We start from the raw sequence: 15,167 nt of genomic DNA, 5'->3' as shown, positions 1-15,167 counted from the left end.
GACGGCCCGGAAGCTTCAGCTAGTCCAGCACGCGGCAGCCATGTTATTAACAGGAGCGGGACACAGGGAGCACACAACGCCCTTGTTGTTCCAGCTCCACTGGCTGCCGATCTGCTACCGGGCCCAATTTAAGGTGCTGGTGTTGGCCTACAAAGCCCTAAACGGTTCCGGCCCAAAATACTTTTCTGACCGCATCTCGGCCTATGAGCCCACGAGGGCCTTGAGATCGTCTGGGGAGGCCCTTCTCTCGATCCCGCCTGCCTCACAGGCATGTCTGGCGGGGACGAGAGATAGGGCCTTCTCGGTGGTGGCCCCCCGGCTGTGGAACACCCTCCCTGTAGACATCAGACAGGCGCCCTCCCTTATGTCATTCCGCAAGAGCCTAAAGACATGGTTATTTGAGAAGGCGTTTAACTAAGTGCCACAACAATTGGCAATGACGACTGGAACGGAATATGGATTACGAGATGGTTTATGATTCTACGATGAGATGGAGCGGATGATTTAGTGTAATTATATTATTGTTGTATTATTGATAGTTATGTTGATATTTCGTTGTGTTATTGCTTTATTGTAAACTGTTTTTATATGTTGTACACCGCCGTGAGTCGCCCTAGGGCTGAGAACGGCGGTCAACAAATGCAGTAAATAATAAAATAAAATAATAAAATAAAAGCAATATGATATTGCGACTTGATAAAAAAATTAAAGTTGTCCTTGCCACCAGACAAAAGAGGAAGAACATCCACTGGAACATGTCCAGTGTTGCTACTCTAATTAGTTACAAACCATCTTTCACCAGATCCTCTGGAGCATGTTATATTGAATGCTTTGATATACTATGGGAAATATAAAATTTTCCTTCCCAGCTAGCCATCAATATTAAGCCTGTAGCTGGATAGGAAGAGAACCCCACCATGACACTACTGAGAACCCTTGCAATCCTGTCCAAAGAGGAGATATGGAAACACTTCAAATGACTTGATGGTTAACAAAGAAAAAGCATCACTGTTACTGCAATTTATCTTGGATAAACGAGAAGGCCAGGAGTCCTTGGAGCATCTTGCTTCCTAAGCATTAACCCAGGGGTGACCTACATACTCATGGTCGACAAGAAACATACAGCCTTCCCAGGCTTTTGTTGGCTCCTGAGTTTCTCAAATGAATTCCTCCAGAAAATAAATTTGGTCATATAAAGAGAACCCCTATATTAAGAGGAAGACAGGATGAAAATAAATGAGTGGAATATAGCTATTTCTTTGTCAAATAATAATATCAATTCTCTGCCCCGGAGTGTGGTGGAGGCTCCTTCTTTGGAAGCTTTTAAGCAGAGGCTGGATGGCTATTTGTCAGGGGTGATTTGAATGCAATACCCCGTGGCTTCTCAGTCTGTTGCAGCCTTCTTCCGCCTTCGCAGCCGTTGTAACATGTGCCATGTTATCCTCCGCCTGCTCCGCCGTTGAGGTCTTTGGGTCTTCGGACTGTGCTTGGTCTGGAACCTCCCCCGCAGCCACTCCTGGGAGTGCACGACTCCAGTTGTTGTGCCTACAGGTTCATCGGAACGCGCAAGCCCCCTCACCACGACAAGGTGACAGTCCATCGAGGGCTGTTAAACTACATCACCAGTGGAACCTCACTCTGTGAAGTCTGTGTGTTGATCAGTTGTGCACTGACCTCCACACATTAAAAAAACCCACGCACAGGCGTCTTCCAAAGAAAATAAAAACAAACCAACCAAAGCCCCATGGCGACCAGTGAGTGGCGACGGGGGCAGGACTGTGAAATCTGGAAGCCCCTAGTCACAGACTGGCACATGGGCGGTGAGTACGGACTCAGTCGTTCTACCTCAAGGTCCGAGGCAGTTGAGTAGTTCGGCAGCTGTATTCGCGACTGAGCAGTCCTTTTTAGGACCCACTCTGCTCACCCCACACGGGGAGGGGGCTAGAAAAGGTGCCCTAAACATAGTCTGCCTCACTTATCCCTGACTGGACTGCTGCGTCCAGTGGGGTCACCACCCTGCGGCCAAAAAAGAAATATGAACTTCAGTACGTGGAACGTACGGACTCTGATGGACAACAGCGGCAGTGAACGCCCCGAACGCAGAACTGCCATCATTGCAAGGGAGCTGGGACGCTTCAACATCGACATAGCAGCCCTTCAGGAGACCCGGAGAGCAGGAGAGGGCCAGCTGAAGGAAGAAAAAGGAGGCTACACCTTCTTCTGGAAGGGACTGCCCGAAAAAGACCAAAGAATGCACGGAGTTGGCTTCGCCATCAGAAATGATCTGATGAAACATCTGCCCGAAGCACCCACTGGCATCAACGAACGACTCTCAACCCTCCGAATCGATCTTGCCAAAAACCAACAGGCAACCATCATAAGTGCCTATGCACCAACACTAGATGCTGACGAAGACATCAAGGAGAAATTCTACTGTCAGCTGGACACCTTCCTATCGGGGATACCTAAGGAGGACAAAATCATCCTCCTGGGGGACTTTGCAAGAGTCGGGCGAGACTTCGACCTGTGGCCAGGGACCATAGGAAAAGACGGGGTTGGAAACAGCAACTCAAATGGCATCCTGCTTCTCACCAAATGTGCGGAGCACAACCTTGTCATCACCAACACGCTCTTCCGCCAGAAAAACAAGTTCAAGACATCATGGAAGCACCCCCGGTCAAAGCATTGGCACCTCTTAGACTATGAAATCACACGCGCCAGAGACCGCCGTGACGTGCTCCTCACAAGAGCCATGACAGGTGCTGACGACTGCTGGACTGACCACAGGCTAATTCGATCCTCGATGGCTATCAAGATCGCTCCCAAGCGCAGACTCCAAGGAAGGAAGACAAGGCGCAAAATGAACACCCAAGCCCTTCAGGAGCCCTCCAGACGAGCCCATCTCCAAACAGCACTCAAGAACCATCTACCCACAGTACACCCCGAAAATGTTGAGGAACATTGGAACAAACTGAAGACCTCCATCATCCAAGCCTGCGAAGAAACTATTGGATACCAAGCCAAGAAACATCAAGACTGGTTTGATGAAAATGACATCGAGATCCAACAGCTAATTGACAAGAAAAGGAAAGCCTTCCAAGCATGGCAGAGAGACATCAACTGTGCTGCTAAGAAAAAGATCTATGCCAGTGCAAAAGCTGAGGTCCAAAGAAGGACAAGAGAGCTCAAGAACATCTGGTGGACAAAGAAGGCCGAAGAAATCCAACACCTGGCAGATACCCATAATGCTCAGGGATTTTTCAAAGCCACAAAGGTCATCTACGGACCAAGAAACCATGGCATACAGCCTCTACGCTCATCAGATGGAACCAAACTCCTGAAGGACCAAAAGTCAATTGCACTACGTTGGAAAGAACACTACCAAAGCCTCCTGAACCGCAGCTCCAATGTGGCCGAAGAGGTCCTCTCACAAATCCCACAACAACAAACCAGGGATGAGCTTGCAGCACCGCCCAGTTTGGAAGAAGTCAGCAATGCCATCAGCCAACAGAAGAATAACAAAGCCAGTGGACCAGACGGGATCCCTGCTGAAATCTTTAAAGAGGGAGGACCTGAGCTGACACACCAACTCCACCAGCTCATAGAAAAAGTGTGGGTGACCAAGAAAATCCCAGCAGACTTCAAGGATGCCACCATCATCACCCTCTTCAAAAAAGGGGAAAGAACAGACTGCAGAAACTATCGAGGTATCTCCCTTCTAACCTCTGCTGGGAAAATCCTCGCAAGAATCCTTGCAAACCGCCTTCTGCCCCTCTCAGAAGACACCCTCCCAGAATCCCAGAATGGCTTCCGCCCCTCCAGAGGAACCGTGGACATGATCTTCACTGCACGACAGCTCCAAGAAAAATGCAGGGAACAAAACCAACCTCTGTACATGGCATTCATCGACCTTGCAAAGGCATTCGACACAGTGAATCGCAGCGCTCTCTGGACCATCCTCCAAAAAATCGGGTGCCCAAGCAATTTGTGAACATCCTGCGGCTCCTCCATGATGACATGATGGCAACAGTCTTGGACAGTAGTGGCTCCCAAAGTGACCCATTTAAAGTGGAATCCGGTGTCAAACAGGGATGTGTTATTGCCCCAACTCTATTCTCCATCTTCATCGCTATGATACTTCACCTTGTTGATGGGAAGCTTCCCACTGGAGTGGAAATAATCTATCGGACAGATGGCAAGCTATTCAACCTCAGCAGACTGAAAGCCAAATCCAAGGTTACAACAACATCTGTTATAGAACTCCAGTATGCTGATGACAATGTCGTCTGTGCGCATTCAGAAGAAGATCTACAAGCCACTCTAAACACCTTCGCAGAAGCATACGAGAAGCTCGGCCTGTCATTGAACATTGAAAAAACCAAGGTGCTTTTCCAGCAGGCACCAGCCAACCCCTCTCCAATGCCAGTGATACAGCTTAATGGTGTAACATTAGAAAATGTTGATAATTTCCGCTACCTTGGCAGCCACCTCTCCACCAAAGTCAACATCGACGCCGAAATACAACACCGCCTGAGCTCTGCAAGTGCAGCATTTTCCAGAATGAAGCAGAGAGTGTTTGAGGACCGGGACATCCGTAGGGAGACCAAGGTGCTTGTCTATAAAGCTATTGTCCTCCAAACCCTGCGCTATGCCTGTGAGACGTAGACTGTCTACAGACGTCACATGCAGCTCCTGGAACGTTTCCATCAGCGCTGCCTCCGGAAAATCCTGCAAATCTCCTGGGAAGACAAGTGGACAAGTGTGCTGGAAGAAGCAAAGACCACCAGCATTGAAGCGATGGTCCTCCAACATCAACTCTGCTGGGCCGGCCACATTGTCCGGATGCCTGACCACCGTCTCCCAAAGCAGTTGCTCTACTCCGAACTTAAGAATGGCAAACGGAACGTTGGTGGACAGGAAAAGAGATTTAAAGATGGGCTCAAAGCCAACCTTAAAAACTCTGGCATAGACACTGAGAACTGGGAAGCCCTGGCCCTTGAGCGCTCCAGCTGGAGGACAGCTGTGACCAGCAGTGCTGCAGAATTTGAGGAGGCACGAGTGGAGGGTGAAAGATAGAAACGTGCCAGGAGGAAGGCGCGTCAAGCCAACCCCGACCGGGACCACCTTCCACCTGGAAACCAATGCCCTCACTGCAGAAGAAGATGCAGAGCAAGAATAGGGCTCCACAGCCACATACGAACCCACAAGGAAATCCATAATGGAAGACCATCTTACTCGTCCAACGAGGGATCGCCTAAGTAAGTAAAGGAATGCAATATTCCTGCTTCTTGGCAGGGGGTTGGACTGGATGGCCCATGAGGTCTCTTCCAACTCTTTGATTCTATGATTCAATTGCTTTCTCAAATAGTAATCATTCAGAATTGTAATATGCCCGAGTTTGTCTTTCTCTCCAGCTTCAGCCGATTGTTCAGCTCCTCTTCCAGCCCTCCACCAGCAAAGAGGAGTTATCCTTCCATGAACATCCACTACAAATCCCCCACGATCGCTGGGTTCAGCCAGCGCCGCAGCCACACTATGTGCCAGATCTCGGCTGGGAGTCGCACCTTGGAGTTCTTTCCAGATGAGTACGTTCTTCTCTTCTCTGCCCTGGCTTCTCAGTTCAGCTCTTTGGTTGTTTCAGCCACTGGTCTGAAACCCCAACTATGCAGTTGCACCAACCGAAACCCAGTATCTTGTTTTATATTGCTTTTTTAATTTATTTTTTTGCACACATTACCCTTCCTCCAATTAAATCTAACAGGAATATGGATGGCACAGTAAAAGTTTTCAACTAGAATAAGATGGATGCTATATCTTTTTAATACATATTCAGAGACATCTACCAAAACCCACAAACTTCCTTTATCAAGGAGGACATTACTTTATCAAAGAAGAAAGCAGAAAGGAGACAATACTTTATAATGTTTTAAGATGTCTTCAATGAACCATATCTATTTCAGCTGCTTGGACAGTAGTGAATGGAACAGAAATCTGAGCATCCCCCAACTCCCCATTTGCCTCATCTGCTTACTTCGCTCCTGTGTGCTGAGCTTCAGGAACTGGTGCTGTCACTATATAGAGAGATATATTTAAGAGCACTGTTTATGAAACATAAATGAATTTCATATTTAGATTTGGGTCCCATTTCCAATCTTATTACGTACAACAATTTTAAAACTTTAAAATACCAAAAATCAAAAAGACTTCTGGTCAAAGCATTTTGGATAAGGGAAATAGAATCTATAACACAAATCTAATTTTGTGCTCTAGAGAGGTCAAGATTTTGCTTTGGTATATTCTTCTCTTCTGATTCCTCACTTGAACACCATAGTTTGCTTTCTTCCCCCCTCTTCATATTTTTGCTGGACTCTCCTCAACCCCACTTCCACAAGAACACTTTCAAGACTCTCTTTCTTTTCTTTCTGAACATAGATTGAAAAGTAAAACTATTCGTTTTCTTTTTAGTGACTGCACATCAACAGCACGTCGCGAGCAGAAGCGTGAGCAGTACCGCCAAGTCCGGGAGCACGTGCGCAATGATGACGGCCGCTTGCAGGCCTGCGGGTGGAGCCTGCCAGCCAAGTACAAGCAGGTAGCAACTCTTTGCAGCAAGAGAAGGAAGGATCAGGTGGCCACAGAAGAGAAACTACCCATGCTAAATAAAAGCCTGGGAAGGAAAGAGAAATGGGACCCAAAGGTGTCTTTATAGCTCTTGGGCTGCAATGCAGTTCCTTTTGCCAGTTGCAATCAGCTGATTGCATAAATAGAAGGCAAATGTAATAACTATTACACTTTATTTCACTTCTTGTAAACCCCTCAATACTCAAACACACATGTATGAGGATATGAATATGAATGAGAGAAGTAGGTTATGTGAAATAATTCCTCCTTGCTGGCTACTGGATCCACCAGTAGAATTTTTTCTATGTGAAAATAAATGCATGGCATCACATTCCAGTAGTATGAGCTAGCTGTGTTCTGTTCCTTTTGTCCCAATAGCTGAGTCCCAATGGTGGCCAGGAAGACAACCGGATGAATAATGTCCCAGTGCCTGTGTACTGCCGCCCTCTTGTAGAAAAAGACTCAACCATGAAGGTAAATATTAGAAATGTGCAAAACTGGGATGGGACTAGGGACTAGGGAGCACTATTCTGCAGGGGATCCCAAACCTTCCCTATGTTTTGAATTGGTGCAAGAATGCAACAAATATCAGCTCCAGTAGGGTCTCCAAAGGACTTTCCACAAATTGGGTGTTATTTGTTTGGACCACAGTTGTTCTCAGAGTCACCAATCAAAGTGTCCAGTTGCTCGTGGGCTGAGCAATTCTTAAATATGTTTTTTTTAAAGACATTAAGTTCTCCTAGATAATATTTTTGTGGTTTTACTGAATCTTGATTTGTTGTCACTGCCATAATGAAAATGTACCATCCTCTTTCCATTTAGAAACAATAAATTAATGTTAACCAGACATCGTTCTTTGTCTCTTTTTAGTTGTGGTGTGCAGCCGGTGTCAATCTAATGGGTTGGAAGCCTGTGGAACAGGATACTGGAAATGGACAGAAACCAGAACCAGGATGTGACCCCCTAACCTGTGACCGAGTTGGAGCAGAAGAGAGTGCCAAGAGCAGCCACACATTGCCCGAAAAGAAAAAGGTTGGGGCAAAATATCTGGCCTTTCTCTCTTTTTTCTCTCCACATCTTATACATTTAGATGTGGTTATGTGTACTGTTTTTAAAGAACCAGCTGTAGTACAGCAGTAGTGATGAGCTGTACTTAAAGACATACTTAAAGACATCATGCACTTACCTGTGTTTTTCTGGCAGTGTTTTTCTGGCAGAATGTTAACTTTTTAAAAAAGCTATTTATTTATTTACGGTATTTCTAGCCCGCCTTTCTCACCCCTAAGGTGTCTCAAGGTGGGTTACAGATTGGCAACAATTTGATGCCACACATTCATTAAAATACAGTTAAAACATTCAGCATAACATTATAAAAACCATATAAAACACCATTAAAAACATATAATCACTAGTGTCATCCTGTTAAACTCATTTTCCAGTAGCATTGCCTAGCCATTCCATGTTCATTCTTCATAGTTTCATGTTTATCTATTACGCTGCATTTCCAAAAGTTGTTCGAAGAGCCAAGATTTTACTTTTTTTGGAAATTTGTCCCTATTACTCCAAAGATACATTGCTGGACTTTGAGGGTGGAGCTTTGGGAATAAGGATCATCCTCAGATCAGCTTGACGTGGAGGAGATGTAGTTCACAGAGAAAAGCCAATGTTTTTAATGCTCCAGTACCAGCAGAAAATTCCTTTTAGGTTCAGAGGAGTAAAGGATTATTCACAAAAGCCATTATTTGTCTTAGTGGTCTGTGAATACAAAAGTGTATAGTAATCACAGAAAAGATAGTGGCCTGGGTCAGCCATCTTTAGGCTCTTTGCAAAATTTGCCCTGGTTTTAGAGCTGGATAAATTCAAGAGAAACACCATCCGATTAGCACAACAAATCAATGTAAAATAAGAGATTAGGAACCTGCTTAAGACATACTTTTTGTTTCTATTGCTCTGTCAATGGTTTGTGTGAAGTCTGCCAATATATACCCCTTGTGCAGAAGTCATAGATACTATGTATGTGTTTAACTGTTAGAGTATATATTTGTGTTTGTAACAGTAGCTAAAACTAGAGTTATCTGGTTTGAATCCACAGTGAGCGTTGCCAAGGAGACCAGGCAGGCTAGCTCAGGAAAGTGAGAAGTGGGTGGAGCCAAGCAGGAAAAGTTATGGGCGTCTTTGGAAAAGGGGCAAAGTGTGAGTGTGTGAGTGAGTGTGGAGGCTTAAAAAGCCTGGGAGAGAGGTGTGTGTGAGCAGCTGGAGGTTTTTCAGTCTAGAAGGGCTGAAGAGAAAAACCTGGCCAGTTTCTTTAGTCAAGGAAGACTAAAGGAAGCTTGTTAAGATCCCTAGTCAAGGAAGGGCTAGAGATCAGAGATTTGATCAAGGAAAGATCAAATTGGAAGGCTATTCATAATAGGAAACGTTGTTCACTAAAGAGCTTCACCTCAGTAAAAGTTAGCCATGAGCTGTGTTATTTGGAAGAGTGGACTGTATTACAAACCAAGTGATATTCAAAGTTCTATAAGTTATTTAACAGCCTGCAACCATACGCTTTGTACACAATAAACTTGTTATCTTTTGTTGAAGACCGTCTCATCTCAATTAATCTGAGTCAGTAAAGCCAGATCTCATCGGTGGTACCTCAAATACCTCACGTTGGTGGCAGTTACCTTAATTTACAAGTAATAATTGACCTCCCCTTTAATATATTCTTATACACAATTGAGGCCTGAGATTAATTCCCTCCATAATCATCCACACCTGTACAATTGGTTCGTGCAAAACTAGACAATTGGTGACAGCGGTGGGGATCTTCAAAGATAAAATCCCTATACCCTGTCCATCGTTGTGTTCACATCTGGACACCCTGAAACCCATGATAATGAAGACTATATTATTGTTTTGATATCATTAAGGATCTGGTTTTAGTGACTTGGCCACGGTAGTCCACGCTCTGGTTACATCCCGTTTAGACTACTGCAACGCTCTCTACGTGGGGTTGCCTTTGAAGACAGCTCGGAAGCTCCAACTAGTCCAACGCTCGGCAGCCATGATTTTAACAGGAGCGGAGCACAGGGAGCATACAACCCCCCTGTTGCGCCAACTCCACTGGCTACCGATCTGCTACCGGGCTGAATTCAAAGTGCTGGCGTTGGCCTTTAAAGCCCTAAACGGTTCCGGCCCAAGCTACCTATCCGACCGCATCTCTGCCTATGAACCCACCAGGACTTTGAGATCTTCCGGGGAGACCCTGCTCTCGATCCCGCCTGCTTCTCAAGCTCGGCTGGCGGGGACGAGAGATAAGGCCTTCTCGGTGGTGGCTCCTCGGCTGTGGAACGCCCTTCCTACGGACATTAGGCTAGCACCATCTCTAATGGTATTCCGCAAAAAGGTGAAGACCTGGATGTTTGTGCAGGCGTTTGAGTAATTCAGTGCAATCTGGTAATGGAACATAGGAATGGAACAATGGACGACGAACCTGGACTACGCTTGGATGATGAGAAGATTGGGTACGGTTGTTTTTTGTAATAATTGTGCATTGTAATTGCTTATTGGTAATTTATGGATAATGTGTTAAGTCAATTGTTATATGTTGTATGGAATGACTGCTGTTTTTACTGTTTGTGAACCGCTGTGAGTCGCCTTCGGGCTTGAGATACAGCGGTATATAAGCAAAGTAAATAAATAAATAAATAAATACTCTGGCAGTACAACTGTGAGGTTTAGTTATAATTAATTACCTTTTGCTCCCTTCAGGCCAAAGAATTGTATGAAATGAATGCAACATCCAGTAGAGTGTGGATCCTCACAAGCACCTTGTCTACAAGCAAAGTTGTGATCATCGATGCTAACCAACCAGGCACCGTGGTGGACCATTTCACTGTTTGCAATGCTCATGTGCTTTGTATTTCCAGCATTCCAGGCAAGTGAAGATGAGAGAAGATGGGCATCTTTCAGGAGTGCATTACTGCATAGGCATGGACCAACTTCGACCCTTTCTCCAGGTGTTTTGGACTTCCACAATTCTTGCTTTTAGGAATTGTGGGAGTTGAAGGCCAAAACACCTGGAGGGAGGGCCAAAGTTGGCCCATGCATGTTATAGCAGGTTGACCTAGATGGCCTTTGCAGCTCTTTGTTCTTCCCTTTCTTTCCCTTGCAGCGGCCTGTGATACGGATTATCCTCCTGGAGAAATCTTTTTGGAGGGCGATGTGAATCCTGAAGAGTCATTGGGAACAGATGGAGTCTTGGCAGGCATCACATTAGTGGGCTGTGCAACCCGATGCAATATCCCCAGCAGCAATTGCTCCTCAAGGGGAGACACCCCTGTGCTGGACAAAGGGCAGAGTACGTTTCTGATCACTTGCATGTCATACATTACAACAAGGATGTCCAGACTCAGTGCCCTAAGCCTTCCTCTGGACACATTCCAACTTAGAGTCAATTTCCCTCTTGAATCGCTTTGCCCAGGTCTTTACCTCTTCCAGGTAAAGAGGTCTAAGCAAAGCAGAAGAGAAGGGGCACCATGACTTCCCTTGATCTAGACATTATGCTCCTCCTAATCGCCAATTATGGCACAAGCCAAAAAAACATGTATAATAATATGTATTCATCCAAATGGATTTGTGCCAGGCAGGGCATTCAGTATCGTTTATAAGAGTCACACCCACAATAATCTAGTAGCTGTAATATTGCTAGATGCAACCGAAACCTTTCAAACGTATTGAGCATAATGACTTGATTGAGCATCTACAAGAAATGAATATGGGAAATAGGTTTGTAGCAATTATGAAACAGATAGAAACAAAAGACAGCAGTAAGTGTAAATAGTGTAGATTCCTGTGCCTTTGAGGAACCTAACAAGGGTGCCCACTTTTTCCTACTCTTTTTGCTTTAGCAATAAAACTTTATAAGGAAACTCACTGAAATGCATGGTATAACATTTAAAAGTAAATTTATTGCAGGTGATTTTTTAAATCGAATCCAAACTAATGTGTAGGGATGCTGTTGTTATTTTCAAGTAAGTTTCAGATATATATAGGATACATACAATATAAAGTATGGTAAATCAAAAATATTAGCTATAAACATGTCTAAGGAAGACCAATTGAATGTAAAAAGAATGTCCAATTTATAAATTAGTTTTTCAGAATTCAGATATATACGGATTCTGTTAACAAAAAGAACAGCACAACTTCTGTATAGGAATTATAAGGCACAGTTTTCCTATATTTAATAAAAAATTAAAGGTTGACACTACCGTTGTCATTATTGGGGAGTCTAGCAGTTGTCAAAGCTCTTATTTTACCAATTTTTATTCCTGTTTTCCTCCTTAATTATGGTTATTGCACACTGCACAAAGAAGACATGTTTCACTAGAAAAGACAATAATGTGGAGTAAGGTAGAGGTAGTAGATAAAGAGGAAGTCTGCATTACAGATGGATGGACTCAGTCAAGGAAGCCATAACCTTGAATCTGGAAGACCTGAGCAAGGCTATTGATCATAACAGTGACTTCCATTCTTAGGGTCACTATAAGCCAAAGTCAGCTGGATGATCTATAACAACAAACGTCAAAACGAATAGCTGGTTATGCAATAAATGAAGGATTTCCCTCTTCCTTCAACTTCATTTTATGTTTTCCCCACTTTTTAGATGAGGTGTCTTCAGTTAGTAATGGAAATATCAATCAATCCCAGTCCACCGAGGAGGCAACTGAAGCCACGGAGGTGCCAGAAAATGGTGCAACTGAAATGGAACCAACCCTTGTCCGGACTGGCCCACTTACAGAGCATGTGTTTACAGACCCAACCCCAGCTCAGGTGCCTATGAGGCAGACCAGGTATGTAGGAGAATGCTGTTTGAATTTTATTCTAATTTGCTAAGTTATAATGTGTTTTTATATGCTGTAGAGTTTAATTTTTGTTATTATGTGTCTATTAGTTGTTATGTTCAGGCATGGAATGTTTGCCTTTTTTGTGATTGGAATCCACCCTGAGTCCCTTCGGGGAGATAGGGCGGAATATAAATAAAGTTTCCCCGCGTGGCTAGCCTGTGAATCACACATTTGTTAATAATCCCTGCGCGCACGCAGGCAGCAACGGAACACTCACGAGCTTGCTCACTCCAACTGACTGTTAGAGCAGCCCCGCCCTTTTCTCCCCACTCCTATAAATAGCCCAACCGCGGGGCTGCGATCCAGTTCAATAAATCCGCCGCAATAAGACAGCAACGGATGTACTTTAAAGATAATATGACTACATCTTTTAAGAAATGCGTCTCCTGTCCGATAAAAATACCGGACAATGACACTCATTCGTAATGCGTGGCCTGTCTGGGGGAGATTCACCTCTCCGAGGCTTGTGAGATATGTCGAGCCTTTACTCCTCAAACAAAGAAAAATAGAGAGCTGAGACTAAAGACCGCATTATATGAACAGGCCCTTCCCCCTGCTCAGAAGGAGGCAGAGGGGACACCAAAAATGAAGACTATAAAGAAAATACAAGCGGTGACGTGACCCAAGGAGTTGCAAACCACACTCAAAAAGAAGAAAAAAGTCAAAACGCAACTTCCCTCACGGGAGGAAAGCATGGCGCCGCAGGCAGCGATTGATAAGAATCGCCCGGCAAAGGAAGCATCTGTACAGGAGGAAGGCCAAACAGGGGCAGAAGGGGCGACCCTTCCAATGCCCATTACACAAAGTAAAAAAGGCCAGGTGGCTGAATCAGAATCCACCGATTCCCCACCTACCTTAACTAATGCCCTGAATGGAGTCCGCGATCCAGCGGAGGTCTCGATACCGACGGCCTCGGTATCACTGAAGCTGGGCAAACCACGTGGAACAACCTCTCCAAGGAGCACAAGGGCGCGTCCTCCATCCCGCAGCCCGATCGGCAGAGCGGGACGATGCCGACGTGGGAGGCGGTCCCTTTCGAAGAGCTCCTCCTCAAACTCCTCCTCTACTTCCGACTCCTCCTCTAGCTCCTCCCCTTGTCCCAAAAGGGGACGAAAGCATAGGAGCAAGAAGCACAGCAACAGAGCTTCTTCAGCTATGAATGCTGGCCAGCATTGGCGGCCCCCCAAGCCTCCTAGTGAAGGCTATTGGCAACTTACGCCTCAGGGCCAAATGATTTATTGTGCAGCTCCCAATCCATATGTGATGAAGACAAGTAGTAGGGGCAATCACACCATAAGGCAAATGAGTCAGGATGGAGATGAATATGAGGATCCTTGGAGGGTCCCTCTACACCACACTCAAGACTAAGCCTTAGTGAAAACCAAGAGACTTTTATGGACTTATCTGATTCATCAAGTGAGAACCCATTATTTCAGGAGACAGCCAAAGACAAGGACCAGGATAAATCGAATGCTGAAGAATATAAGAGATTTAATGCAATATTGTCCAGGATGATAAAAGCATTAGACCTGCCAACAGCCAAACCACAGGAAACAGTGGAAGACCCGATGTTTCCTACTGATGAACAAGATGCTCCTACCACTACAGCATTGCCTTCTTTGCCTTATTTATTGAAACTTACTAAAGTACCAGAAGGGTCGGCAGCGGCAGCACCGGCCATGCCAAGGAAAGCTGATAGCCTTTATAGAATCGACTTAACTAATGCAGATTGGTTGGTGCGCCCTTTCAAACCAAACACTGTTATAGCAGAAGTGGGGCAAGGGAAGAAGTCTAGGAAAACAGCAACAACACCTGCTGATAAAGAAGGAAGGAAACTTGATACCATGGGTAAAAAGATGCACATGGCAGCAGGCCTAATAACAAGAATGGCTCATTACGCGACCTATATGAGCGCATACCAGACTTTCTTATGGAACAAAGTAATGCCATATGTACATATATTACCAGATGAAGAGCAACGTTTACCTAGAGCCTTTGCAATGGAAGCCCTGCTCCTTTCGAAATATCAAAAAGACTTTGCGAAACATCTAGCAGAGGCAGCAGGGAAAATGTGTACAAATGCAACAGCAACTTGGCTGAGAGCATCAGACCTGTCTGAAGAAGGCAGATCCTTAGCTGAAGAACTGCCCATGCTCCATGACGGTGTATTCAACATAGCCACGGATGAGAAGTTAAAGCATAACCAAGAGATGAAGAAGACAATACAGATATATGGTTTTCCAAAGCAGAACACAAACCAGCAACGACCAAGATGGCAAAACACCTCACCATACTACAGAAGAGGCTTTGGAAACTACATAAACATGCAACAACGCCAATATACCACACAATATTCCAGACCATTTGTGCCGAAGAAACAGGGTTATGGAGCGAAGAATCGTTTTCAACCGTATCAAAGTAAACATAACCGCCCTGGGGTTCCGAAGCAGTGTTTTTGATGATAACTCAGCGGGCAAAGCAACCGCGGTTGAATCATTATGTAAAGTTGTAAATGTTACACATGTTGAATGTTTCACTTATGAGGAAGATGGAAGAATATGTCATGGTTCTGCCATGTTTGGCGATCGTTTGGCCCCATTTTTCAATAGTTGGGCTGGTATAACAACCGATAAGTGGGTTTTGAAAATTATAAAA

At 44.9% G+C, this 15,167-nt stretch overlaps 1 protein-coding gene across 11 annotated transcripts in view; it reads left to right on the top strand.

The window, feature by feature from the left end:
- Nucleotides 1–15,167, top strand: part of LOC132781860 (C-Jun-amino-terminal kinase-interacting protein 3) — a 67,700-nt gene that overhangs the window by 28,289 nt on the left and 24,244 nt on the right. For all 11 annotated transcript variants that reach the window (XM_067461319.1, XM_067461317.1, XM_067461315.1 and 8 more), the window contains 7 exons: nucleotides 5,415–5,585; nucleotides 6,466–6,592; nucleotides 7,000–7,095; nucleotides 7,492–7,653; nucleotides 10,375–10,540; nucleotides 10,778–10,963; nucleotides 12,272–12,458. In XM_067461319.1, the coding sequence (XP_067317420.1) occupies nucleotides 5,415–5,585; nucleotides 6,466–6,592; nucleotides 7,000–7,095; nucleotides 7,492–7,653; nucleotides 10,375–10,540; nucleotides 10,778–10,963; nucleotides 12,272–12,458 (1,095 nt within the window). The remainder of the gene's footprint in view (nucleotides 1–5,414; nucleotides 5,586–6,465; nucleotides 6,593–6,999; nucleotides 7,096–7,491; nucleotides 7,654–10,374; nucleotides 10,541–10,777; nucleotides 10,964–12,271; nucleotides 12,459–15,167) is intronic.

Source organism: Anolis sagrei, chromosome Y, assembly GCF_037176765.1.
Source record: "Anolis sagrei isolate rAnoSag1 chromosome Y, rAnoSag1.mat, whole genome shotgun sequence".
Lineage (NCBI taxonomy): Eukaryota > Metazoa > Chordata > Lepidosauria > Squamata > Dactyloidae > Anolis > Anolis sagrei.
This window is presented reverse-complemented; position numbering and strand designations above follow the sequence as displayed.